General features: G+C 41.8%; 1 protein-coding gene across 1 annotated transcript in view; it reads right to left on the reverse strand.

The window, feature by feature from the left end:
• Positions 1–20,233, reverse strand: part of ABCB5 (ATP binding cassette subfamily B member 5) — a 48,687-nt gene extending 28,454 nt beyond the window's left edge. The window contains exons 1-9 of the mRNA XM_048511509.1: positions 20,130–20,233; positions 19,377–19,419; positions 19,036–19,227; positions 17,765–17,936; positions 15,360–15,484; positions 14,441–14,618; positions 10,032–10,145; positions 8,582–8,692; positions 3,505–3,630 (exon numbers count right to left, since the gene is read on the reverse strand). Coding sequence (XP_048367466.1) covers positions 3,505–3,630; positions 8,582–8,692; positions 10,032–10,145; positions 14,441–14,618; positions 15,360–15,484; positions 17,765–17,936; positions 19,036–19,227; positions 19,377–19,419; positions 20,130–20,193 — 1,125 coding nt within the window. The 5' untranslated portion in view covers positions 20,194–20,233. The remainder of the gene's footprint in view (positions 1–3,504; positions 3,631–8,581; positions 8,693–10,031; positions 10,146–14,440; positions 14,619–15,359; positions 15,485–17,764; positions 17,937–19,035; positions 19,228–19,376; positions 19,420–20,129) is intronic.
• Between the last annotated feature and the right edge of the window lie 6,630 nt (positions 20,234–26,863).

Consider the following 26,863-nt stretch of genomic DNA (forward strand, 5'->3'; position numbering starts at 1 on the left):
AGCAATCAGATGAGTTGCAAGCAGAGAAAACCTCTGTGGTAAACAGACATGCAGCAAATGGTGTCGACACGGACCCTTAAGCAGCAGAAAATGGTAGGTACAAGCTGCTGTGAAAATGAAAGTGCTTTAACTGGGGGCAGGGAGAAGAGTGGACGGCAGGAAAAAAAAGGTCAGCTATACAGAAAGCAAAAACCAAGAGGGTTCCTTTTAAAACGTCTTAAGGATGTTTTATTTGTGCTATGCAGAAAGCAGAAGCTGAGGGTTCTTTTTAAGGCATTCTAAGGATGTCTTATTTGTGCTGTGCATAATCAGCCATTGTTTAAAACTAAGAATAGCATGTTATAAGGAGACAACTGCTACATTTCTGAACACCCCTTGTAAAACCCAACACAAATATTTTCCCACCCAAGTAGTAGGAGAAGAGTTTGGATTCATACCTTGCTTTTCTCAACCAAAAAGTGTCTCAAAATGACATACAAACTCTTTCTTTTCCTCTTCCCACAATAGGTCTCTTTTGAGGTAGGTGGAGCTGAGAGAGTTCTAAGAAAACTGTGTCTAGTCCAAGGTCACCTAGCAGGCTTCATGTGTAGGATTGGAGAAATAAACCTGGTTCACCAGATTAGAGTCCACCGGCTCTTAACTACTACACTATGCTGGTTCTTGACACAAATATTAGTTGCAATATACATCTACGAATATCTAAGCCCAAACGACAGCAATTATATCTCTACAAGTCCACAGATTTCAGTAAGGATTGTTCACAGTAACTGTTCTAGGATATAATGCAGAGACTACTTGACACATGAATTTGGGCTTCTCATTCCAATTCTCCCCTTGACAATGACACTTAACATCCTGCTGTTTTATACTTGCCAAAACAGCAGCAAGGTGGGAAAAAACAGTTCGCTTTCTGCTCCTCTCCATGTTTCTGGGCCTTTTAAAAACTAGGGTGATTAGTACAACCTCACCAGGGACATGTTGCATCGAGGCAGGAACATAAAGTGTATCTCTCCATATTGTGGGTATTACTCTCACCCATTGGGTTCATTGTTTAAAACAGGCACATTAAGCTTAAAGTTTCAGCTTAAAGCAATACATTAATCACTAAAATACAAGGTTGTATGAAGAATGATCATTGTCTTCAATGATCATCCAGTGCAGGCATCACTCTTCTGACTGAAGGGAAGTAAGAAGTATATTTATTCCACATCCTGGTCTACATGATCACTCAATTTTGTCTTTTGAGAACTTTATTAAAATCACTGCAGTTATCCTTGAACAGATTCAGTAAACAAGAAGCACAGGGTGATGTTGTCTTTTATAGACTTAAATAAGTGAACCTCACATTACTTCATCAAACTATCTAATTTGTTTTCTCTAAATGTGTGATGTTAGACACATCTGAGAATCCCAAAGAATAATAGCTGCAAACTCTGTTCCATTTATTCTGGGCATAAAGCCACTGATCCATAAATTACTCTTCTAAAGGCTAAAAACTGCAAGTCAGAACAGCGAAAAGACGTTGTATTTGCAGATGTATGCAAATACTTTGAAGCAAGCCCTCAAGGCTACTATATTGTAACATCCTAAACTGGGGCTTACCCTTACAATCCACAGCATGGGAATATGGACATTCTGAACCTCACTGCTTGACTGGGGCTGGGGGCGGGGGTGGCAGACAGGAAGTGCTAGACATATATCTTCCTTTCTCACTCCCATTTGGAATCTAAAAAGCAGCTCTGACATTTAACACTCCTCTACATTTTGGACATGAATTTTGTGGCACTGTCTAATGGTTGAAGAGCAATCACTTTGCTTTGCAAAGCCACTGAATGATAATGAACGAAAAGGATATTTCTGTTAATACATTTGGCTATTTAGCCATTCTTAGTCTGTTGATATAGTTTATCTGCTAACTGACTAGAAGTCAGAACAATGTACTAAGACTGCTTTTAAATCAGTGAAAGAACTGACAATGGATAACAGAATACCATAAGCACAGATACTTAGTGTGCATAATTCTGATTACCAGGTATTGCATATCTGCTCTGACAGTTACTTAAGTGTAACCTAGTCTCCATATAGCTATGAAGCTCACCTTGGGCCGGTCACCCTTTCTCAGAGCAACATATCCTGCAAAGGCAAAATGGATAAAAGGAGATCTATGTGCACTGCCATGAGCTTTCTGGAGAAAGGATGGGGTTACAACACTGGCGTAATGCCCATTGGACAAGGTGGGCAGCTGCCCAGGGCATCACCTTGTGGGGGGCATCAAAATGCTGGGTTCGTTTTTGGGTATTTTAGTGGTTTTCCATTTTTGGCCTGCAGGGGGTGCAGTTTTTAGGCTAGCAGCACCAAAATTTCAGCGTATCATCTGGAGACTGTCCTTATATAGCATTGTTTGGTGAGGTTTATTCAGGGAGCTCTAGTGCTATGGGATTCTCAAAGGGGGTTCCCCTATCCCCCCCATTGTTTCCAATGGGAGTTTTCAATAGGGAGATGGGGGCTAAGAAGTTTTGAGGGTCCTTCATAATCTTGGCCCCCCCCCCTGAACCAAAATGCACCAAACTGGGGGGTATCATTAGTGCAGTCTCCTGATGAGACCCTGAACGCTTTGAGACTGTGCCTTCAGAAATGTGCCCCCCACAGCCTAAGCAACCCCCCATTGACAGCAATGCATAAAACCTCAATGCAGAACAAAGATTCTTGGGCAAATTTCTAGGATGTTCCTGCAGGGGGTGCATTTTGGATGTATCGGCACTCAAAATTTCAGTGTATCATCTGGAGATGATGGCACCCCCCAAGTTTGGTGCAGTTTGGTTCAGGGGGGCCAAAGTTATGGACCCTCAAAACTGTAGCCCCCCATCTCCTATTACAGTGGTGGCGAACCTTTGTCACTCCAGATGTTATGGACTACAATTCCCATCAGCCCCTGCCAGCACAGCCAATTGGCCATGAGGGCAGGGGCTGATGGGAATTGTAGTCCATAACATCTGGAGTGCCAAAGGTTCGCCACCACGGTCCTATTAGCTCTCATTGGAAACAATGGGGAATGGGGCACCCCCTTTGGGAGTCCATATTTTTGGACTCCTTGAACCAAACCTCACCAAACTTGGGGAGTCGCATAAGGACAGTCTCCTGATGGTATGCTGAAATTTTGGTGCTGATATGTCTAAAAATGCACCCCCTGCAGGCACCAATGTTCTGGTGCAAAAAGAAATTTGGTCGTGGTGGAGTGGCCGCCCAAGGGGGGGGGGCATCCAACTCAGGTTTTGCCCAGGGCTACAGTTTTCCCAGGGCTGCCTCGTTATGCCCCTGGGTTACAATGTGATAGAATGGGCAATTTACTTCTGTGCAATACAGTGGACAGAGTATATGAGGATAGGATGATATAGCAGTGAACTTTAGAGTAAGAATAAGCTGGCTCTGTTTAGTGAAATGTACAGAGGTGCCCCGTATACAGGAAATCAGAACAGGCATAACAGTAATTCCCTCCAAACATACCTCGCCTTCATTTGGGTCATAGAATCTCTGCAATAGCTGAATTGTAGTGCTTTTCCCACAGCCACTGGAGCCAACAAAAGCAATAGTCTTCCCTGGCTGGATTTTTAAGTTTAGACCTTTGAGAATCTGGAATGATTCACAATATTTTTTTATCAATACAACTTTTTCCATCTCTCTACATGAATGGAGTTGATCACATTATAAAGGAATAGAAGATACATAAAGAAGGGTGGGTATTTATTTGTTATGTGATTTCTATTCCTCTTTTCCCCTTTCAAGCTCAGGGTGGTTTTCAACTTGTATGAAACAATAAATACAAGATAAATATACGTGATTTAAAATGTAAAATCTAACCCAGGAAATTTCGCAATACATTTCAGTCTCATCTGAATTCAGCAGTCCCATCTTCCTAACAACATTGGGTTGGATGGGGACAACAACAAAACTCAATGAGGAGAAAATAAGAAGGGAAGGAGGGAAGGGATAAAGTAAGGTGAACAAGAAGTGAAAACGGGAAGGACAGGGAAAGGAAAGGTGGGAAGGAAAGTATAACATGATTTGTATTGTGGCCAGATGTGCAGAGACAATTTGTAAATAACCACAGGACATGGTTTGGATTAAATCGGGCCACAGCCCTTTATTATATACATATGCATGAGAAGCTGTGCGAGCAAGAGGAGTGCATCGTTACAGCCAGTCAGCAGCCATGGCTGTCCCCGGCAACAACCCCAATCCCTATTGGGGAGGACAGAGAGGTTGGGCCATGGGGCGTGTGCCTCTCCTTCGTGGCCCCCAAACTGCTAGAGTGTTGGGCTCCTGCAGAGGCCTCTGTGGCATGCTTCTTGAGCCTGCCCCACCCCACCCCAAGCCTCTTATGGAGGGCCCCATGCGCGGGGAGGTCTGGCAACAAGCTCACCCCCCCAATGATGTGTTCCTCTGACCAAACCACCCAGGGATGCGACAAAAAACCCAACCCTTCTATAGGGTGGGAGGGTGGGTCAGTTTGCTTCCAGGCACCGAAAAGGCTGGAGCAACCGCTTGCTGCCTAATATATAGGGAGCATGCCCCACCCTAAGCCCACGTGTGCAAGACATGATCATTGCCAGGTGGTCAGGCTCAGCTTCCTGGCCAGCCCAGGGTCACGCATGCTCACTGTTCCGGAGCTTTTACCACATACCCTGCCCTCTGTCGCAATTGCGGTTGATTCTAGTGCCATGCTTTCTGACCTATTCTTGCATTAAAATCTCAGCCTCCAGGAATTCTTTCATGGCTCTTTCCATAATGGAATATAAAATTCTTCATGATTGATGCCATTTATTTGCCTTGGAGCCTTTAGAAGGTAAATAAACATTAAAACATAAAACTGCCCCATAATAAGGTTGTTAGCCACTAAAATGTGAAAAAAATTACAATCTGGCCATCCCAGATAATAAACCATCCCCTGAACATCCTCTGCTACAAATATAACTAGGCCATCACTAGCGCGTATATATATATTGTCAGGTTTTTGACAATATCAATTTGTCAGGTTTTTGAAAATTTATCGTTCCTGTGACCAAAAATAATATATATTTATCGTTCCTGTGACCAAATTTATCGTTCCTGTGACCAAAAATTATATATAATGTTTTAAAAGACACAACAGCTTCCGCTTCAAGATCCAAAGACCAAGGAGTATGGTTGCACTCAGTTAATAGAGCCTGGGAGGTAGATGCCATCTGGAGATCATCTCTCTCATACTGGGATGTTAATTCTGGGGTCTTAATATTGACAACCTTCTCATTTAAGTCATTTAATTCTTTTAATTCCTGAGCCCAAGACTTCTCCCTACCATGAGTACCAAATTTCTTTTGATCGACCCTGAAGGATCTGAGGTTGATGTCCATTAGGCTTGGTCAGTATCCTAGAAAGTCAGTAAAATTTGGATTCATTCAGGCATAAAATTATCTGAATGCCTGAATAAGACAAATAACATATTCAGATATATCCGAATATTTGGGCACACCCCCAAAATTCAGTGCCGTCTGATTTTTTTTTTTAGTATTTTTTGGTGTATTTTCATGTTTGTGCCTGCAGGAAATGCATGTTTAAAGCTAGTGGCACCAAGATTTTAGGGTCTCATCCGGAGACTGTCCTGATGATACCACCTGAGTTTGGTTCGGGGGGGGGGGCAAAGTTATGGATCCTCAAAGGGGTGCTTCTATCTCCTGTTAGCTCCCATTGAAAACAATGGGGGATGGTGACACCCACTTTGGGGGTCCATAACTTTATACCCTCTGAATCAAACTTCACCATTTTGAAGTTTGATGAGACCCTGAAATATTGGTGCTGCTAGCTTTAAAAATGCACCCCCGCAGGCCGAAATGTTAAAAAACCCACCAAAAATACCCCCAAAGAGCACAAATGCCTTGCATTCAGATTTGTTCATATTCGGGAAGGACATATTCAAACCGATGTTGGCCCGAATATGCCCGATTGCACCCAGATTCAGGCTGAATCCAGGATTTGGCGCGCCTGAATCTCCAAGCCTAATATCCACATCAGTGTCCTGAGAATCTGACAAGGTATGTGGAATTTTTGGCTTATCCTCCATCTCAGTTAGGACGAGGTTTTTACTTGCTGTATCAAACTTTGCCTGACAACAGTCTTCTCGATTTTTACTAACATCCTTTGGGCAGCCATTTGTGTAGCACTCCCAAGGGGCGATTGGTTCATTGTTTGCATGATTGATTTGTGATAACAATACTTCCAGGGTTATTTGGAGTTGTTTAAGTTGGGCCAGAGCTAGCTCAAAATGTTTCCAGTCTTTAGTTAAGCCTTCTAATCTTTGTTTTATGTTGACAGAATGCATTGATTGCCCTAATGAAAGGTCATCCTCATTTTAGTTGTTTGTTAGTGAAAAGGTTGGTAACATTTAAATTTTTGAAAACTCTTGTAAGCTGTATGTCATACATGTTATTTAGACAGTGCTTTAACTCCAATAATGATTTTGTGACTTCTGGTTGGCAGAAACTGAGAACCAGTCTTTTATAAAAACCAAGACAAGGAAGTGTTTCATATTTCAGTAAAAGAATTCTAGAACTTGGTTTTCTCAACAATTGCCCAAAAAACTTTTTTTGTTTCCCAGAGGTTTTCCCATCTGCCCTGGTTAAATCTGTTATTTTCTTTGAAAATCACTAGATTATTTACAAGGTTAAATTTGACATTCCTGATTATCCTTTTAAAAAAATGTTGATACAGTAGGCTGGTTATGGCTTGCTTCAGTTGGAAAATGAGAAGAGCATATTCTTCCGCTTCTCTTTGCTACACCTGTTATCCAAACTATCTGTAATTAACTTGCAATTGTTCAAAACCGTTTCCAAGTTCTTTGCAATTAAGACAGATTTCCTTGAGAGGAAATTTAGTAATGTTCCTTCAGAATTGGAAGTTTCTAGTTTTTGTAACAGGTCTAGTTTTTGCAACCCATGGAACCACGTCTTGTTGTAAAGTTGGAATTTCCTCGTGATATCCAGGTTTACATTCTCCAGGGGAGTAAACCTGCTATGCACAGTGCCTCCTTTGGGCTTCTTCTCTCCCCTTTTCTCTTCTCCCTGCAAATTTTGTGGATGTGGAACCACCAACAGGGAACACATCATGGCAACAGTGCAAACACAGGGCAGGAGAACATGATTGGCACGAAGTGCGTTGTTCCTGCACCAAACCAGAAAAAAAATTAAGAGATGGGGACAAGAGTGCACAATATATGCTACTTGTGCCATGTGAAAGAGAGGTAAATTTACTGCTGACAAAAAGTGGAATAAGACATGGTGCATAATTGGCCAATGATTCAGCATGTTTGCCTCCTTTTCTCTCACACAGCCTTTCAGAATTTGAGTTTTTCGAACCAACTTTCACTTTCAACTGCAAGTTGTATCCCCCCTTCATCATTGTGAAAACTTTTCACAATTTCTAGAGTCCAGTCACTATTACAGAATTTTACTTTGTCTTTTTTCTTTTATATTCCCTCTGCATACCTGGGTTTACAGTCTTGCTTAACTTTGTTGGTAGCTAATCCAGTTTTATTACTGTATTGATTGGCATGTGCATTATATGGAAACAAATAATCACGGAGGTATACATAAATTATACAGAAACCACTCTTTACCTCTGCCCCAATCTATCCTTACAAAATTCTATAAATGGTCAGAAGCTTGACACGCAAATTTCCTCATCTTATCTGTGTTTTTTAAATTGACTTTTAATGGCTTTCAAGATTTTATGTCTTCTGGCACATCTGCAGTGAGCCATTTTGGGTTTTTTTCTTTTGCAAAATTACAATAATTTACAAATCTGAGGAGTTCTCTAGATATGCAGAAACCATTCCCTTGACTGTGGGAGGTATGGTTATTCTGTGCAAATGATTGGCACAAGCCACCCAGTTTATTAAATAAAATTAGGATGATTACACTGACACTGTCAACTGTTTAAAGACGTGAGCTTATCATGGTATAGTACAGAAAGTCAATGGCACCCTAAAATGCACAGAATACTGCATTTTATCAGGGGATGTAGCTCAGTGGCAGAGCATTTGTTTGACCTGCAGAAGTTCCCAGGTCCAATCCTTCCCAGGTCCAACCCAACCCAATTAAAAGGATCAGTTATGTACTGAAAGGATGTACAAATGCAGAAAAGAAAGAAAAGGAACACAGAAAATTCATTTATCGAAAGGACTCTCAATTTTGCCTGTACCAAAGATTGACACATGAGGATATTACTACTAGCTATTTAATAACGTATACAAAATTAGTTCTTAATTGTTATTACTAATAAACTTCACACTTCCATTAGGAGGTGATGAAAAAAAGCCCTCTGCCTCAGATCCTTGACAGCAGTTGCCAGTCGGAGAAGACAAAACTGATCTTGATAGACGAAATGTCTTCCTCAGTATATAAGACATTCAAAATACTATAATCAGATGCAAAATATTTATTTATATCATTGATAATACTCAAGGGGAAGATCTAGAAAAAAATGAATCATTAAAACTACCAGCACTTCTCCAGAAAGATGAAAAAACCAAAAACAAACAAAAACTTACTTGAGAATCTGGCCTGGAAGGATAGCTAAAATGGACATTCCTGAATTCAATCTCTCCTCGCAGCTTGTCTGGCTTGAATCCTCCAATGGAGCTGCTATCTAAGGGACGGAACTGGAAAGACATTTGCAAGTAAGTCACAACCTGAGTTATACGCAAGGTGGGGCAGAGGGTGTGTAACATCTAAAGTACTGATTTGTCCAAACTAGACCAATCATGTCTATCAATCCACTTTCATCCTGCCATTCCTCTAACAAGCTCAGGATAGCCTATATGGTTCTCCTCATTTTAGTGCTACAACAATCCTGTGAGGTAGATTAGGATGAGAGACAGTAGCCAAAGTTCACCCAGTGGGAATCACTGTTGAGTAAGACTTTAAACTTGAATCCCCCAGAATTTAGTTGGAAACTGTAACCACTTCACAACACTGACTGTTGATATACTTGTGTCACAACAGCTTCATTTAAAGAACTTTTTTAAAAAGAATAGGAACATTTCTAATTAAAAGAAAATAAGTGGAGGCTAATCCCGTCCAAGAAGGAAAGCACAATCCCCATGTGATTTGCTTAGCTCTGCCTCTTGCATATCTTCCCCTTACTTTCACTAGGGTCATGTTTGAGTTGTTCTGAAAACATACACACACCTTTTAGCAACTAAGACTATTATTATTATTATTATTATTATTATTATTATTATTATTATTATTATTATTATTATTATACACATAACAACACAGCACAAGTGTCTGGAATTCATCTCTGAATATCGAGTCCTTCTCAAGGACCTAGGATATTAGAGGTATTTGCGTAGAATGTGTGCAGTTCCTAGACGTGCTGCTTCTATTATTATTATTATTATTATTATTATTATTATTATTATTATTATTATTATTATTATTATTATTATTATTATTATTATTATTATTATTATTATTATTATATTTCTCCCTCCCCCAAGGGGCTCTGGCTGGTATATAAAACTAATAAATAACTACTACTACTACTACTACTACTACTACTACCACCACTACTACAGTCTTAGTTGCTATGAGCATGGCATGGTGGTTAAGGAGGTTATAGATAAACAGCACCTTTCTTTAATAAAGGAAGGTATTCATTGTAATTAGACAAAAGTGTGGGAACATAAATATGTATTTTTATTCAGCTAGCAAAACAAAACACCTGCACCCACATACATGCTGGGCAGCCAGATTATAGATGTTTCTACTGGTCATGGTTTTCCCTTCAAGAGCATTCTAAATTTGGCAGGCGACAAATGTTTATTTACTTTTGCTCAAATTCAGAGAAACAGCATGACCCTTTATGGGTTCATGAATGTGTTTCTAAATGCCACAGTAATCTCTATTATCAAAATGTTACTATATTTCTTTTTGTAGGCACAGTGTTTTTTGCAATAGGCCCGAAGCATGTGATATATCTTAGCCCATAAGTACCTTATTGATAATTTTATAGACTTCATAGGCTGCACCACGAGCATTTGCCAAGCTCTCCAGATGTGGAGCAGCTTGTCCAATGGAAAACACACCGATCAGCACAGAAAAGAACACCTATGGGGAGAAAATTATGTATAATTTGCCATACATTAATGCAGCCATTCAGTTATGACCAGTGGTGGGATCCAAAAATTTTAGTAACAGGTTCCCATGGTGGTGAGATTCAAACTGCGGCGTAGTGCCAATGGGGCTGGGTGGGGCACGACAGGGCGTGGCTGGGCATTCTGGGGGCGAGGCATTCCTGGGCGGGGCTATGGCAAGGATGCAGCTGCTGCGCCAATCCTTGGGTGGGAAACGAATGCACGCAGGCGCAGGCTTGCACGCATGCCGGTGCATCTCCTGCTAGACTGCTTCAAGTTCTGCGCGCTACTGCTGAGAGGAGGGGCATAACTAAGGCAAAAATCACGTGGCAAAATCACCAATTAGTAACCTCCTCTTGGCACACACAAATAATTAGTAACCTACTCTAGGGAACCTGTGAGAACCTGCTGGATCCCACCTCTGGTTATGACTCCGAAACAGTTTCCTGAAAAAAAAAATGACAAAAGAGACACAAACTAGATTTCATTGTTATTCAAATCTCTTCAGCAAGTTTGTATCTCCTTCCAATCCAGACACAGTATTTTTTCTTTGGAAACCTTAGAAGAGACTATATGAGAGAATTAGGCCTGGCCCACATATGCCAAGAAGTTAGCTGGTAGTAAGACACTGGAGATCTGATGTGGCAGAATGGACTTTGCATACAAAACATTCTGCAGAAGGAAACAAGCACCAGGAAAAAGGGGTGGATACTAAATTGCTGTACTAGTGTTCTATCTGCAGAGAACTTTTTAAGTAGCAAAGAAGTACATTTTTCCACTTCAGAGTTCTACTACTTCATTACCATCTCATATGCATATGTGAACCAGTCCTTAGCATGGCAGGCATGAATACATTGGAGATTTATTTACAATTCAGTATAATTCATTTCTACCTAACGGTTATTTAGCAACATAAGAAGAGCCATGCTGGATCAGACTCATCTAGTAATAGAATCAAAGAGTTGGAAGAGATCACAAGGGCCATCAAGTCCAATCCCCATGCAGGAACACATAATCAAAGCACTCCCAACATATGTTCATCCAACCTTTGTTTAAAAACCTCCAAAGAAGGAGACTGCACCACTGTTTGAAGCAGTGAATTCCACTGTCAAACAGCCCTGACAGTCAGAAAGTTCTTCCTAATGTTTAGGTGGAATCCCTTTTCCTGCACTTTGAATCTATTACTCTGTGTCCTAGTCTCTGAGGCACCAGAAAACAATCTTGCTCCCTCTTCAACATGGCATCCCTTCAAATATTTAAACAGCTATCATGTCCCCCCTTAACCTTCGCTTTTCCAGACTAAACATCCCCAGCTCCCCAAGCCTCTCTTCATAGGGCATGGATTCCAGACCTTTTACCATTTTGGTCACCTTCCTCTGGACACATTCCAGCTTGTCAATATTCTTCTTAAATTGCGATGCCCAGAACTGAACACAGTACTCTAGGTGAGGTACTCTAGGTGACCAATACTACGTTCACACAGTGGTCAGCTCGCTACCTCTAGGAAGTCCACAAGCAGGATGACTGCAAAAGCATCCTCCTGCCTGTCCTTGACCACATTCTGTGGAAACAAGTTCCAAAAATTAACTATACACCACATGAAGAAATACTTCCTTTTTGTCTGTACTGACTTCCCAGCTTTCAGCATCAGTAGATGACTCTGGCTTCTGGTATCATGGAGAAAAGTTTCTCCTTGTCCACTCTCTTCAGATCTCTCTCTTTCATTGTAACTATGTAGAGCTATTAGTCTACTCAACTATGTTTTTCTTTAAAAACTGTCCATTTTAAGTTTCTCTTGGATGAAAGATCCTGTTGAAGGACTTATCTACAGGCAGGACTAGACCTCTGGGTATGGATTGCCTAGCAGGGTGAGTTCCAGAGAGGCAATTGTGTTATGTTTGCTGATGCCAAAATAATGAAGACTACAAAAAACCCTCAAAAACTCAACCTTTTAAAACCTAAAAAAAAATCAATGAATTTATGGTAGCATAAGTTTTTATGAGCTGAATTTGGCTTTGTCAGAAGCTTGTATGTCTGTCTGTCTGTCTGTCAAGCTAACAGTGTTTTTGTTGATGATAGTATAGCTCAGTAACTACTGGGCCAATTCCTCTGAAAATTCCCAGCCACTATAGTCAGCCAGGCGAGAGTGTTTTTAGATGTTCAGATACCTGAAATTTCCCACCTGACCCAGGTAAAACGCCTGGTGAAGGACATGCAGCTGCCTGTGTGTAACTGTCACCCTTAGAATGTTCGTGCTGCTTAGAATGTTCACTCAGATGGCCAGATATGAGCAGTGAACACAGTACATAGTTACTCGAGTAAAAGTGAAACACATACACACGCATACACACGAGGGAGAGGGAAGGAGGGAGAAGAAAAAGAAGAAGAAGAGTTTGGATTTATATCCCCCCCTTTCTCTCCTGCAGGAGACTCAAAGGGGCTTACAATCTCCTTGCCCTTCCCCCCTCACAACAAACACCCTGTGAGGTAGGTGGAGCTGAGAGAGCTCCGAGAAACTGTGACTAGCTCAAGGTCACCCAGCTGGCATGTGTGGGAGTGTACAGGCTAATCTGAATTCCCCAGATAAGCCTCCACAGCTCAGGCAGCAGAGCTAAGAATCAAACCCGGTTCCTCAAGATTAGATACACGATCTCTTAACCTCCTACGCCACTGCCACTGAGAGGGAGGGGTGGCGTCAGAGGTTGGATCCAGCAGGTTCTCACAGGTTTCCAAGAGTAGGTTACTAATTATTTGTGTGTGCCGAGAGGGGGTTACTAATTGGTGATTTTGCCACATGATTTTTGCCTTAGTTATGCCCCTCCTGTCAGCAGTAGTGCGCAGAACTTGAAGCGGCCTAGCAGGAGGTGCACCGGCGTGCGTGGCAGCCTGCGCCTGCATGCATTCATTTCCCACCCAAGGTCCGGCGCAGCGGCTGCGTCCTTGCCACAGCCCCGCCCAGGAATGCCCCACCCATGGAATACCCGACCACGCCCCCGTCATGCCCCACCCAGCCCCAATGGTGCTATGCCACAGTTTGAATCCCACCACCATGGGAACCTGTTACTAATTTTTTTGGATCCCACCACTGGGTGGCATGCAAGGGAAGAGAGGGAGGGAGAGAAAAGGGACGGAGGGGGAGGCATGCAAGGGAAGAGAAGTGAGTGAGGGGTGTGGCATGCAAGGGAGGGTAGGCAGGGGGCCCAGCATCTTGATATGACCCACCCACCCTAGCAGAGGAAAAGGGAAGGGAAGGAGGGGGAGGGGTGGCATGCAAGGGAAGAGAAGTGAGGGAGGGAAGAGAGTGAGGGGTGGCATGCAAGGGAGTGGAGGCAGGGGGCCCAGCATCTTGATATGACCTACCCACCCTAGCAGAGGGGAAGGGAAGGGAGGGAGGGAGGAGGAGGGGTGGCATGCAAGGGAAGAGAAGTGAGGGAGGGAAGAGAGTGAGGGGCGACATGCAAGGGATGGGAGGGAGGGGCCAGACATCCTAGATTCCCTGAAAACTGAGGTTACAGTTAAGAAGACCGGGCACGCATTACTCAGGAGTAAGCTCGGTACAGCAACCATGACATACTTTGAATGGCTGCATCGCACACCTCAGAGGGTTTCCTCAGAAGCGACACCCATTGCCACCAACCAAACTTACTCCCAGGTAAAGGATCATGACCAGCCAGCCTAGATGTATGGGAGGGGTGCCTTTCCATTCCTCCCCGCCAAGGAATGCGGGCACACACATCAATGATATCACACAGTATCAGACTGCGTGTTTGCATGAGTACGTACTGCTGGCCTCTGCAATTGATTTGCTGCTACTGTTCCTTTTCCATTTCACCACAATAGCGGGCCAGGCCCCGCTAGTGCTACAATAAAATGTTAGTTTTTCTTTAACATGTAACAAGACCTTAGCAGGATGTGATGGGTACTGCATGCAAAATTGTGTGTCTTGTGATATTTGCTATATTAGTTTCATACATCTATCTTCTGAATAATTTTTCCAAATGGCTCAGCTATTTGGGGATGGGTGGATAAGGTGTATGTCAATTTCCCCTTACCTTTTCTATGACTAGCACATGATTGCTAGCAGTGCTCATAGCACCAGTACCTTTGGTGGATATGAGCAGCATACTGCTATACATAGAGAACTTACAGCCAGGAATGAATGCTTCTGTTGGCTGGGTTCTTAAGCATCAAGTCCAAATGAAACTTCCACCTGTGTTTGAAGTCCCAAGATCATATTTTCAAGTTTGCATTAACTAGAACTCTACTTACAATTAACACATTTCCGATGTCATAGTTATTTGGTTCCTCATCTGTGAGCTTAGTTCCATACCAAAAGGCAAGAGCATAGCATGCAAATATAAGAAACTGGGTGATCCCGAGAGAAGCATTGGTAGTGACAGTTTTTTTAATTCCAACAATCCTAGCTTCCTCTAAGTTTGCATCATACCTGAAAATAGACCCAAAATGTTATAATTCAGAAGTTCGCTTTGACTTCTAGTATAATAATTACAATGTGATGAGCATGTTTCCCATTTAAAAAAAAAATAAAATAACATCTTTGAGCAGCTTGAATCTCATGTATTCTTTCCCCTTCCTTTTTTCACAGTAAGCACGCTTGGGGAAAGTGGATACAACATTCCCTGTGATGAAATCTACAAACAAGATGATCAACCTGTAGACCATACACTACATTCAATTTTTGTTACTACATAGATAAACTGAGCTACAATTTATGGTAAACTTTGCCACCCAGGAATCTGATGTGCTGTGTAAATACATGGGGCTCTCTTTTAAACATTTGTCTCACATAAAACAACAAAGAATGAACTCATAAACATTTGTTTCACATAAAACAACAAAGGCAACTGACACAATTTTAGTAATATTTCTATCAACTATCACAAACAAGTCTTTACTTCATGTACCAGAGGTTCCCATCAACAAGGAGGAAGCACACTCTTCATAAGGCTTTTTTTACTACATAACCCGAGTGTGTGATAGAGCAGTCTATCCTGAAAGAGTTCAATGGCACAGAGGGATGCATCCACTTGTTAATCTCCACTGTACTTGGAGAAGGCTTCATTCAGCTTTTTGAGATAGGGTAAAATCTACACTTTTACATAGTGGGTGGGTTGTGCTTAAATTAATGCAGCTATTGTATATATCTGACATACCCATAGGATTTTACCTTGCAAGAGCTTTCTTCTGTCCATTAAAAGCAGTAACAGTCCTGATAGCAGATAAGATTTCTTCTGCAACAGCTCCTGCTTTCGCATAAGCAGTCAATTCTTTAGTAGTCAAATGGGACAGAAGCTGGAAAATGTAAAGAAAAATTAACTTTAGAAAATGTTAATAAAGTTAATGATTGTGATAAGAAATGGGAAATGTCTTTCATTGGTATGCTTTAATTCTTCCACTGCATTAACCCAAAGTTTACACTTATGAAATAGGATGTAAGTATAATACCTGCAGATTTGCTTTCTACCAAAAGTGATTATATGGATTTTACACAAGACTGACTAAACATTCCCTTTAAAAATGCATATGCTAAAAATGACATTACTTCCTTTTAAAATGGGCACACAACACATTGGTCACATAAAGTCAAATTTTTAACTGTGTGCATTTTTGGAGGACTTGTATGTTTGCTTTTTGAGGGCTTGGGAAGGCTTTTGTATGTGTGAGGGTTTTCCTTTGTCCTGACTTTGAAAATGAGCAAAGCTTGGCTACCAAAAGCAAACCCCAAGGACATGCTAAGTTCTTGAACCAAACACAGGATTTGCATTCACCAATACTACTGCTGCTGCATGGCATGAAAATGTGAATCACTCCCTGGACTGATAAGTTCCATCTGCAATACAATACTATCAACCACATCTTTGCATAACAAGTTCCACCCAAACACTTACTGATTGGTTTCTCACCCTGGGACATGGACAATATATACCCCAAACATTCCCTTCTCTCTGGACACAGGGTGTAACAGACTTCCCTCTGTGATACACCTCTGAAGATCCAGCCACAGATGCAGGTGAACTGTTAGGAACAAGATCCACCAGACCACAGCCACACAGCCCGGAAAACCCACCAGAACCAGTTCAACAGAGATAAATGTAAGATATTCCACTTAGGCAGAAAAAATGAAACACAGAGATAAAAGACGGGTGACACCTGGCTTGACAACACTACATGTGAAAGGGATTTGGGAGTCTTAGTAGACCACAAGCTGAACATGAGTCAGCAGTGTGATGCAGCAGCCAAGAAAGCCAATGCAATTCTGGGATGCATCAATAGGAGTATAGTGTCTAGATCAGGGGTAGGGAACCTGCGGCTCTCCAGATGTTCAGGAACTACAATTCCCATCAGCCCCTACCAGCATGGCCAATTGGCCATGCTGGTAGGGGCTGATGGGAATTGTAGTTCCTGAACATCTGGAGAGCAGCAGGTTCCCTACCCCTAGTCTAGATCAAGGGATGTAATAGAACCTCTCTATTCTGCATTGGTCCGACCTCACCTGGAATACTGTGTTCAGTTCTGGGCACTGCAGTTCAAGAAAGATATTGACAAGCTGGAACGGGTCCAGAGCAGGATGACCAAAATGATAAAAGGTCTGGAATCCATGCCCTATGAGGAGAGACTTAGGGAACTGGGTATGTCGAGTTTGGCAAATACAAGGTTAAGGGGTGACATAATAGCCATGTTTAAATATTTGAAGGGATGTCATGTTGAAGAGGGAGCAAGCTTGTTTTCTGCTATTCCAGAGATTAGGACAAGTAATGGGTTCAAGGCAGAGGCATATCTGGGGGAAATGGCACGCAGGGACAATACCTTCTCTGGGCGTTCCTGCTGCCCCCACAACCCATGTCCCCCATCTGGGGGTGTGGCTCAGGGACATGGCTTGCTGAGCCCTGGCCCCCACCTCCCTGCAGTCCGGCTCCTGCCATCCCCAGGGCCTGGGGAGGGCAAAAGCTGGCCTTCATGGAGGCTGGGGGCAGGGCTTGGGGGGCAGAACCACCCACCAATGAGCCCCGTTCCCTGCCTCCCTGCATGCTGGCTTTTGCCATCCCTAAGGCCTGGGGACAGCAGGAGCAGGACTGCAGGGAGGCAGGGGGAAGGAGGGTACCGTGGCGGGTGGCTCAGGAGCCGGCCTGCTGCCATAGTGCCCGTCTGTGTCTGTCTGAGGTTTGGCAAGGGAAGGAGACTGCTGTGATGGGCATTGTGGCAGCAGGCTGTGTGCCTGGACTTGGCCTTGGGTGCCTGTGAGCGGCGCCCCGGCACAGAGGCCTCATGTTTCTATAAGCAGTATGCCTCTGGTTCAGGGTGCAAGAAAAGAGATTCCATCTAAACATTAGGAAGAACTTCCTGACAGTTCAGGCTTTTCAGCAGTGGAATTCACTGCCTCAGAGAGTGGTGGAGTCTTTTTAAACAGAGGCGGGATGGCCATCTGTCAGGGGTGCTCTGGTTGTCTGTTCCTGCATGGCAGGGCATTGGACTTGACGGCCCTTGTGGTCTCTTCCAACTCTGTGATTCTATGAACTTAAATGGTGTAACTTAACAGTGGAAGAATTATAAGTTATAGCTTCAATAACTTACGTATGACCAAACAGCCCCAGCTACAACAAGAACAGGACTCATAGCCAAAATCACAAGAGTAAGCTTCCATCCGTACGAAAATCCTATAATAATCCCTGCCACAAATGTGGCAGAAAACTGGACTATTAAACTGATCTTGTCTCCAAGGCCATCCTGAATGGTGTTGATATCACTGCAATTAAAGAATAAAAAAGATGGATGTTAGGGGATGCTTTTAGTCACATACTTTCTTGATATCCTATAACAGCGATAGGTTCAGTATAGTTAAGAAAGTGGATTGAAATACTGAGGGCTTTTTGTGAAGAGACAAAACAAGTCTGACATATTTCATTCCATTCTCTTTAAGGTTCACAACCATTATTCCTAAAATACATAATGATATGAACATTATCTTCCTTCTAAGAGTCTCATATGATATCTACTACAGCTCTAACATATAGTAAATGTGTAGTACCATATGCCCAAAATTTATTATTTGACCATTACACCTGGCAGAAGCTCCCAATAATAATTTCCCTGGATGTACATGTGTATGCACTCTTGACATGTTAAAGGGGGATACTTCTGTAGTTGAGATATACAGGCTATGTACAGGCCATCTTGGGTAACACCATGACTTCATTTTTTTAAAAAAGAAAGACACATTCAGGCATTAGAGCTTTTAGAATGACTTCTGCACAGAGCACAAGCAAACTGCCTCACCAAATCTTTCCAAACTCAAATAATTACTATTGTAGATTTCCATATTTCAAAAACCTATCAAATGATCAGATGTGCACCTCAACCTAGTGATTTCCAACAAGTACTAGAGGCCTAGACCATACATAGAAGTATTGTCATCTCACTTCAACTTTCTTTATAAAATTTCAATAAAGGGAGAAAACCCATGTATATGTTCTTCAGTACATAATTCTGCTCTCTATTGAAATGAATGGGACAATCCAAACATGCAAGAGTTCAGTGTGTCCCTCAGCTTTTTAAAACCTCTGTAATTGATGCAGTCCTTTTGACCACTTCAAAAGGGATCCACATGCATAACTCCAGCTGTTAGATCAGGAAGGGGAAGTACACATACAATGCATGCAGTTCACCAACAGTTAAAGCACTCAGACGACGCAACCCCCTTTTGTCTGTTTATGGTCTCCATCTGAATTTGGACAAACTTCACTCACAAAAAGTGGGTATCCTTGATCCTGACTAGGTATCCTTGATGCTGATTGGATATCCTCCTTCCCCACCCCATTCCCAACAGAAGAACAGAAATATCTTACTCAGTAAGTCTGGTATTCAGTGTTCCAATCTGCATGGTATCAAACCAGGCCATCTCTTGGTGAAGAACAGCAAAAAAGAATTTATCTCGTATCCTTGCTGTTTGTCTTGCAGCAGTCATCAAAAAGGTCCAGACCTGAATGGTGCTAAGTATCAACACACCAAAGCCAAGTCCAACATAGTAGTAAGCATACCTAATGAATACATTAATAGCTAAAATAAGCAGAATTCTGTTGAACACGTTCCATAATTGCAATCATATACAGAAAGACAAAAGCAAAATTCGATGTGACAGCAAGATAAAATCATAACTCTTCAAAATAATAGCTGTATGAAAACTTACGTGGTCATCTGGCCTTCTAAATCTATTGTTGAATTATTCCCACCTATAAAACAAATAGCAGCAAAAGTGTAACTAGAAAATTAACTGAAAACTGTTTTTAGACACAATGCTATCGTGACATTTTTACATGGTACTGCAATCCTAGAAAAACCACTACTATAACTGATAACCAAGGGTGGGGCCACAGGTGGATAGAGAAATCTATGCATGGAGGCTACCACTTAGGATTCCTTTAAAAATGGGAGAATGACACGTTTAAGAGAATATGGTTTGGAACTTTTAGATCAGCCCCAACCGTCATTGCAGCTGGTCATTCGCCCCATGAGAAAACATTTACTCAGGCTTTGCAACCTTCTTTACAACAGCAGTTTACTAAACTGAATAAAGATTTCCCAATTAAGAAAAAAGGGGGCAAAAGTAATGATTGCAAAGAAATTCTAAATTACTAAACTGAATAAAGATTTCCCAATTAAGAAAAAAGGGGGCAAAAGTAATGATTGCAAAGAAATAGCCATATTCATCTGGTGTAGCAAAATAAAAGTCCAGAGGCACCTTAAACATTAATTTCAATATAAATTGTCATGAGTTACAGCTAATTTCTTTGAATGTATGAAGGGATCATCATACTGGGACCTGTTAAAGAGCCAGTATTTGAAAGCCTGCCAACCTCTAACTCTATTTCCAAGAGAAACCTAGGAATTCAGCATCTTGAGAAGTATTTGAGTAAGCTTAGTAGATATGTTTAGTAGATACCTGTAGATTTGTTTTGGCCAGTTTCCACAAAACTGTTAGTGATCTGTCCAAAGACAATGATCATGCAAGGCTGCCCAATTCCAACTGCTGCAGCTGTGATAATACCCACTAGTATTAAGAGAACATCTTTCCCGTCTGCAAAACTAAACTAAATACAAAGAAAAACTGGTAAAATACAGAGAAATTGTGGTAAAATACCATAGTCATATATTTAAGTACTGAGAGAGGTCCAAACATTCAAATTAGCAAAAGTTTGACTAAGTCAGATGGTATTACAAAAGATTAGTTAAAACAAATGGTAACGTGGGAGGATTTTCAGGAGGCATCTCATTTTCCCCTCTTCCACTACTCTTTCTTTCCCTTTCCTGAAAATTCCCACAGTATCTCCCTTTTTCTGGTTCTTTCTCTACTTCTAAGTTGCCAACCACCAGGTGGAGCATACAGATCTTCTGGAATCAGATCAGATCTTCTAACTATGAAGATCAGTTTCTAGGTCGGGGTGGGAGGGGGAAAGCTTAAGACAGAGGGGCAGATAAAAGTAGTTTGGTTGATGGGTGAGAAGGAGGTAGGGTTGCCAAATCTAGATTAGGAAATTCCTAGAAATTTGGGCCATACCCCACCTTCTCATTGGCAGGGTTCCATGGGGCGGGTGAGTGGGTGGCAATGGGGAGGCCCAGCACTGGGTAGGTGGATGGATGAGCTGGCAGGTGCTGAGGCAGCAGGGACAGCCCTGACGATTGCTCCCATCAGCCAGGCAAGGAGGAGGATGAGCTGTGCCATGAAGGGGCGGGGTTGGGGCAGGTGAGGGGGTCCCTTGCCAGGGCAGCTGTTACTGGAAAGTGCAGAGGCAGAGGAAAAGGCCAGCTTCCATGCTGCTGCTGCTCTTCCTGGCTCAAGATGGCCAGTGGGCTCTGGAGAGCGATGCTGGGAAGTGATGGGGTGGGGAGGCTCCTGCCCCTGGCCTCTGTCAGCCATGTGGCCTCAGCAGGAGGGGAATGCAGGGGAGGCCTTGCCCCTCTTGGTTCCACTGGCAGCATCTCATAAGCTGCTCTTGCGAGGTTGCCTGGCTCAACTTGAAGAGCTGGAACATGCCCCAACTCATAAATCTGAATAGACCCAGAGGAAAGGAGGAGGGGTGTGTGGGTGATCCCGCCCCCCGCCATGACTAAATGGCTGCTGCCCAGGGACATTTGACTCCATATGTCCCCATGGGCAGTACGCCCCTGCTGGCATTCAAAAGGTGGCTGCTGTTGAACAGCAGCAAGTAGCCAGGCCTAGTAGAGTGATGCAAGTCAGGGGGTATCAAGTCACCCAAAGATTGCTGTCTGATCTGGAGAGCTCCCAGAGTTACAAGTGAATTCCAGATGACAAAGATCTGTTCCCCTAATGAAAATGACTGCTATGGAGGGTGTACTCATTAACACATTTGGCTGAGACCTCTACCAAATGATGCCTTTCTCAGTCTTCACTGCAAAATGTGTAATTTCCCAACCTGAAAATGACAACTCTAGGTAAACCTTGCACCAAGGTGCCATCATTTCAAGGCCCAAAACTGGTCTGGAAAGAACTCTCCCCTCTCCCTTTTGTCATTATTGACAGAGTCAACCCTTGGAATGCTGTGGTTGTACCTAGCATCAGCCACTGAGGGAACCCAGTGCTTAAAGCTACAGGCACACCATTTATCATTTTCAATTTTTTAAACCCACCAATATACTTTTTGTTTAGATTTCAGATTTTTCTGCAAACCTGGGGCCTTCTTCAGGTTTGTAGAAAGATCTGTCTTGCCCATTCACATGTCCAGTTACCCAATTTAAGTATCCAAAGGTGTTGCTGACTTCGCTGTTATAAAGTAAAAAACAGGATCACAAAGGTTTTCATAGTAGAAGTTCAAGGGTAAATAACTAAGCTAAATCGTACAGGTTAGTCAATGTCTGTGAAGGGTGGCCACAACACAGAATGAATTTCAGGCTGTCATGAATACAAGACCTCTGTAGAGTCAAGACTGCCAGAGAAAGGGATTTCAAAATTCAAGTCTAAGGGAAAATCACATTCAAATAAGCATGTAAACCCCCCAGAGGTTCCCTTCCTGTGTGCGATCATGGGAGCAGGGTGAGAAGATGCAAATCTGAGGTCACTTCTAATCTCAATACAAGCCAAAGTGCTGGAGAAAACATGTAAACTGTCACAAATAAAAGTGAAGGAAAGAAAATAAATGAACAGATTACACACTGACCAACTCGACAAATGCAACCATCTTCTTCTTTTCTTTCTTTGACTTCGCATTTTCCTTTCTAAAGAGATTCAAGCAGGAAAAGCATATCAATGGAAGCCATTTTAGGCATAAATATTTCAAACAGCTTAAGGAAAACCTACTTTTGTGGAACTGGTTCATCTGACAGGAAAACAGGGTTGTCGTAGGCATTGTCTGGAGGCTCTGTTGATGAGAATGCAGGATGGACTTTATATAATTAGGATTGTAATCCATAGCATTTACACCCTTCAAGTACTATTTTACGAGTTCTGCAGACTCAAGTTCTGTACCGTAAGTATATCTGCAAATAGGACCGATTCCACGGAGAATGAAATTTTATACAAAACATGAAGTCTTTTTTTTTTAAAAAAAAAAACTTGTGCAATTTATTTCTCTGTTCATTTGTACACTAGCTGACATTTTAAGATCAGGTCTTCAAATGCAGAAATGTCAAATGCAGAAATAGAATACAGTACTTACTGAGCAAAAATATTCTAACACAGTGTGAAGAAGACATAATAAGCAAAAGTAATTCTTTGTTACTGATGTCATTTGAGAAGCCCTATCACATTTTAATTGTAGGCAGATAATTCCACAATGCAAATAAGGGCAAAGGTAATGCATGTCAAAGGGAGTTATAGAGCATGACAACCAAAAGGCTCCATAACAAGGGGCAGTCACCTAGCTCTGTGAACTAAATTGACCTGAAGTGCTTGTAAAACATCCTCAAACAGGAAGGTGTGTGTAGGCAGAAATGATCGCCCATTAAAATGGAAAAAATGTACACAGTGTAGAATCTACATTTTCTCATGCAATGGCTGAAGTATCCCATGAGTCTCTGACTTTCTGGGTGACAGCCTGTTACTAATTGATTGCTGCAGTAACAAGTTAGTGCCATTGCAAAGAACCCATCAAGAAAGAGTAAGAAATAGTATGGTCAGGTAGATTTATCTTAGCTTAAAGTATATTGGTAGCTAGGTGCCATGAAAGTGGCTGCAGGATCACTTTTTCTAGACTTCAGCCTTCCTAATCAGTGTCAAATGCAAGTAAGAGGATCAGATTCAGCAGGTCTGTCAGGTGAGAGTCACACTAGGAAGTTGCGCCTGAGCAGGCTGTAAAGTGTAAAAGAGGAAGAGGGGGCAGTTGCATAGGGACTTGACTGGAAACCTGGAGCTGCTGAGAAGATTGTCACTTAGAGAGTCCAGAGCAATCAAAAGGGGATGTAAGAAATTGACTTTAGGTACATTATGGCTTGTTTTTCCTTTCCTGTTAGTAAAATATATTTGTGCTGCCAAGGTACCTTGCCTCACTTCTTTGACTAGATCCATACAAAAAAGAATCCTTGCCTTAGACAAAAATGGCCTCTGGCAAAACAACAGGTCCGCTGAACCTCCCCCCCCCGCCCCCACCATTTCACTTACAATAATGTTATGAAAACATATCAGTTTGCCATCTAAATGTGTATCAAGCAGAGATTTTCTACAAATAGCTATAATAATGAGAACAATGCTGATTGCAATGAAGCCATGATTTAGGGATTGTGAAATTATAGTACAAGGGATCAGTAGTGTCTTAGTATTGGTTTTTACTGTTTTCTAGCCCAGTTTAATCACTTTGGAGACCTGATAAAGCAAATGAATGTGTGTTTAAGTGTCCTCGGTTTGCTTCTGACTTATGGTGACCCTATGCATTAATAGCCTCTCAAATGTCCTTTTGTTAACAAATATTGAAACTTATTACAACAGAGGCAGTTAGGGGACGCAATTCATACTGCTAGTTAAAAGTTTCATTTTTTCATTTGAAGACATCATAATAAGTATTAACAGAAATGTCCATATACTAGTAAACAATTAAAAATAGCACAGTTTTACCAGGTTTGGATAGGTCATCCATTGTGTGATTTTTCCACTGATCCTTCATTGCTCAGTTCTATATAATGAGTTAAGAGTAGAAAACTGTGTTCACCACAAATCTGCATAGAGAAACCACAATGAATCTTACTAAAGTAACACACTCATTCTAAAAACAGATACCCACTTGAGGCAGTTCACCAAATAAAATGGAAGAACAAAATCATATAACCACACAGCATAAGAACAGAATAAAACTGAGTGAAATATTCCAGTAATGTTTATAAAACAGTCCTTAGGCTAGAATCAAGATTGTAAATACAGGTAAAGAAGATGGAACTCCTAATGCGCAGCTTACCAAAGGTTTTCCCAATAGTCCAACCTTGTGTTATGGAAATGTTTCCTGTGAAATGATTCCCATCATTTCCCCACTTGAGTCTTCAGTTGCATTTATTCTACACTCTGCTGCTGAAAACGTATTATTCCTAATGGTGGCGGGATGTCATCTGTGATGCAGAAGAACAAGCCTTCTTCCCCTTTTTTCCCTTTTGCACAGGCGCTGAAGCACCACCATGCATGATGCAGTTACATTAAAGTGGCAACTCAAAAAAATGCCTCAGCTTCCATTTCTAACTGCACAAAATGGAAGCCACGCCACCCTCCCCAATCCCTGCTGCTTCATCATGATTACATGCTAATTCAGTTCCAAGGTTTACAACATCGACTATATTTAAAAGAAGAGGAAGAGTTTGGATTCCTTTCTCTCCTGTAAGTAGCCTCAAGGTGGCTTACAAACTCCTTCCCTTCCACTCTCTATGGCTCCTTCCGCATACGCAAAATAATGCGTTTTCAAACCACTTTCACAACTGTTTGCAAGTGGATTTTGCCATTCCGCACAGCTTCAAAGAGCACTGAAAGCAGTTTGAAAGTGCATTATTCTGCATGTGCGGAATGAGCCAATGACAGACATAGCCCAAAGTTACCACGCAGGCTTCATGTGTAGGAGCAGAAAACAAATCTAGTACACCAGACAAGAATCCACTGCTTAGGTGGAAGAGTGGGGAATCAAACCCATTCTCCAGATCAGATTCCACTACTCTTAACCACTACACTATGCTGGCTTTCCAATATTTCTTCAGTATTTACAAGTGGGTTGTGATCCAAGTATAAAATTAGTTAGCAAATTTCTGATTATACATTCTTAATACATGTAATCCTGTCTAGACCTACTTCAAATGGGAATTCAAAACTTTGCGTCTGATAGCATTGTTTCCTTATACCAGTCGTATGCAAAAATGTTTGCTCATAAAAACAATTTTATATTTATCCTACCAGTAGAATTGTGGCTGTTATTATAAACATACATCTTCCTTGTCCATTCCACATGTTGAGTAATATTATTTCTCACTTAAATACAGATAAATAAAAGTGCAGTAGAGATGCTAATTAGAATCAAGGCCAAGCTAAAATAAAACATTGGCAACAGTTTTAGAGTTAAGAACAGAAAAGCAAAATCCTGGGTAGTAAATACAATCAAAGACATTACACAGCCCTTCCATGGCAATTACACTACAAACCAGGAACCAATAGGACACATTTCCCAAAAAATTGCTCGGATTGGAAATTGCAACTGCTGCTTCTGCATGCAGATTTCTAATTCCCCCATGCTTACCCTCTGATATGTTTGTAGGAGAGGTCTTCAACTTGAGGACTGGCAGACCAGATTTCACAACTGCTATTTTACACACTATAATTTCAAGTGTCCAAATACCAGTGCTAGAAGCCTCCAAACTAACTGGAAAATTTGGTGCTAAATGACAACACCCATTCAATGTACATTTCAGAAACCCATTCGAGTCGGGAAAACCAATGGAATACAGCTACCTTATCTCACTGAGGAGGTATTTATACCCCTCTTTCTCTTTGCCTTTGGCCATTCAGCAGAAAGATGAAAGGCAGTTTCAAGTGTTTTTTTAAAAATCTCCTATCTGAAGAAAAACTAGAAACGTTTGAAAACCCAGAGTTGAAGCATACCAGGCAAAAATATTATTCCTTTCGGAAAAGTTCAAAAAGGGTTTGAACATTTTTACTTTTCCCTTTTGCCCTTTTCACGCATTCTAAAATTAAGCATTTTTGTCATTTCATAATTTCCAACACAAATTTAAACCCCTACAATGTTAAAATGTTTAAAATCTTCAGGAGTCCTGACTGTTTGAGCTGTCTGACAAGATAAGCTATCTACATTTGAAAACTTCTGTCTGTCAATGAGAATGTCTAAGAAGAGGCCATTAACTCGGAAGATACTGCCCACCTCTCAGATGATAAGAAGGAAATTCCAGGTTGCAGGAAGTCCTATTGTCTTACTTTACCTGAAGTAGAAAACCACAGCAGGCGATCGATCACAGAGGTGATTCTATGAAAGCATTTGAGCTCTCTTTATTCTTGGGCGGAGAGGCGAGTAAGGGGGGCGGGGGAGTTCCGTAGACTTTGAGCAACTTTACAAGAGCCTGCAAGTGACATAAAATGTTCACAATCCATCAGGCTGTGAAAGAGATGCTGCTTGTCCCCTGCTGGGGTGAAAAGAAAGGGTCCCAGTAGCTTTCTTCTAATAGGAGGATGGACTTCGTTATTTG

This window comes from Sphaerodactylus townsendi, linkage group LG11 (assembly GCF_021028975.2).
Source record: "Sphaerodactylus townsendi isolate TG3544 linkage group LG11, MPM_Stown_v2.3, whole genome shotgun sequence".
Classification (NCBI taxonomy): Eukaryota; Metazoa; Chordata; class Lepidosauria; order Squamata; family Sphaerodactylidae; genus Sphaerodactylus; species Sphaerodactylus townsendi.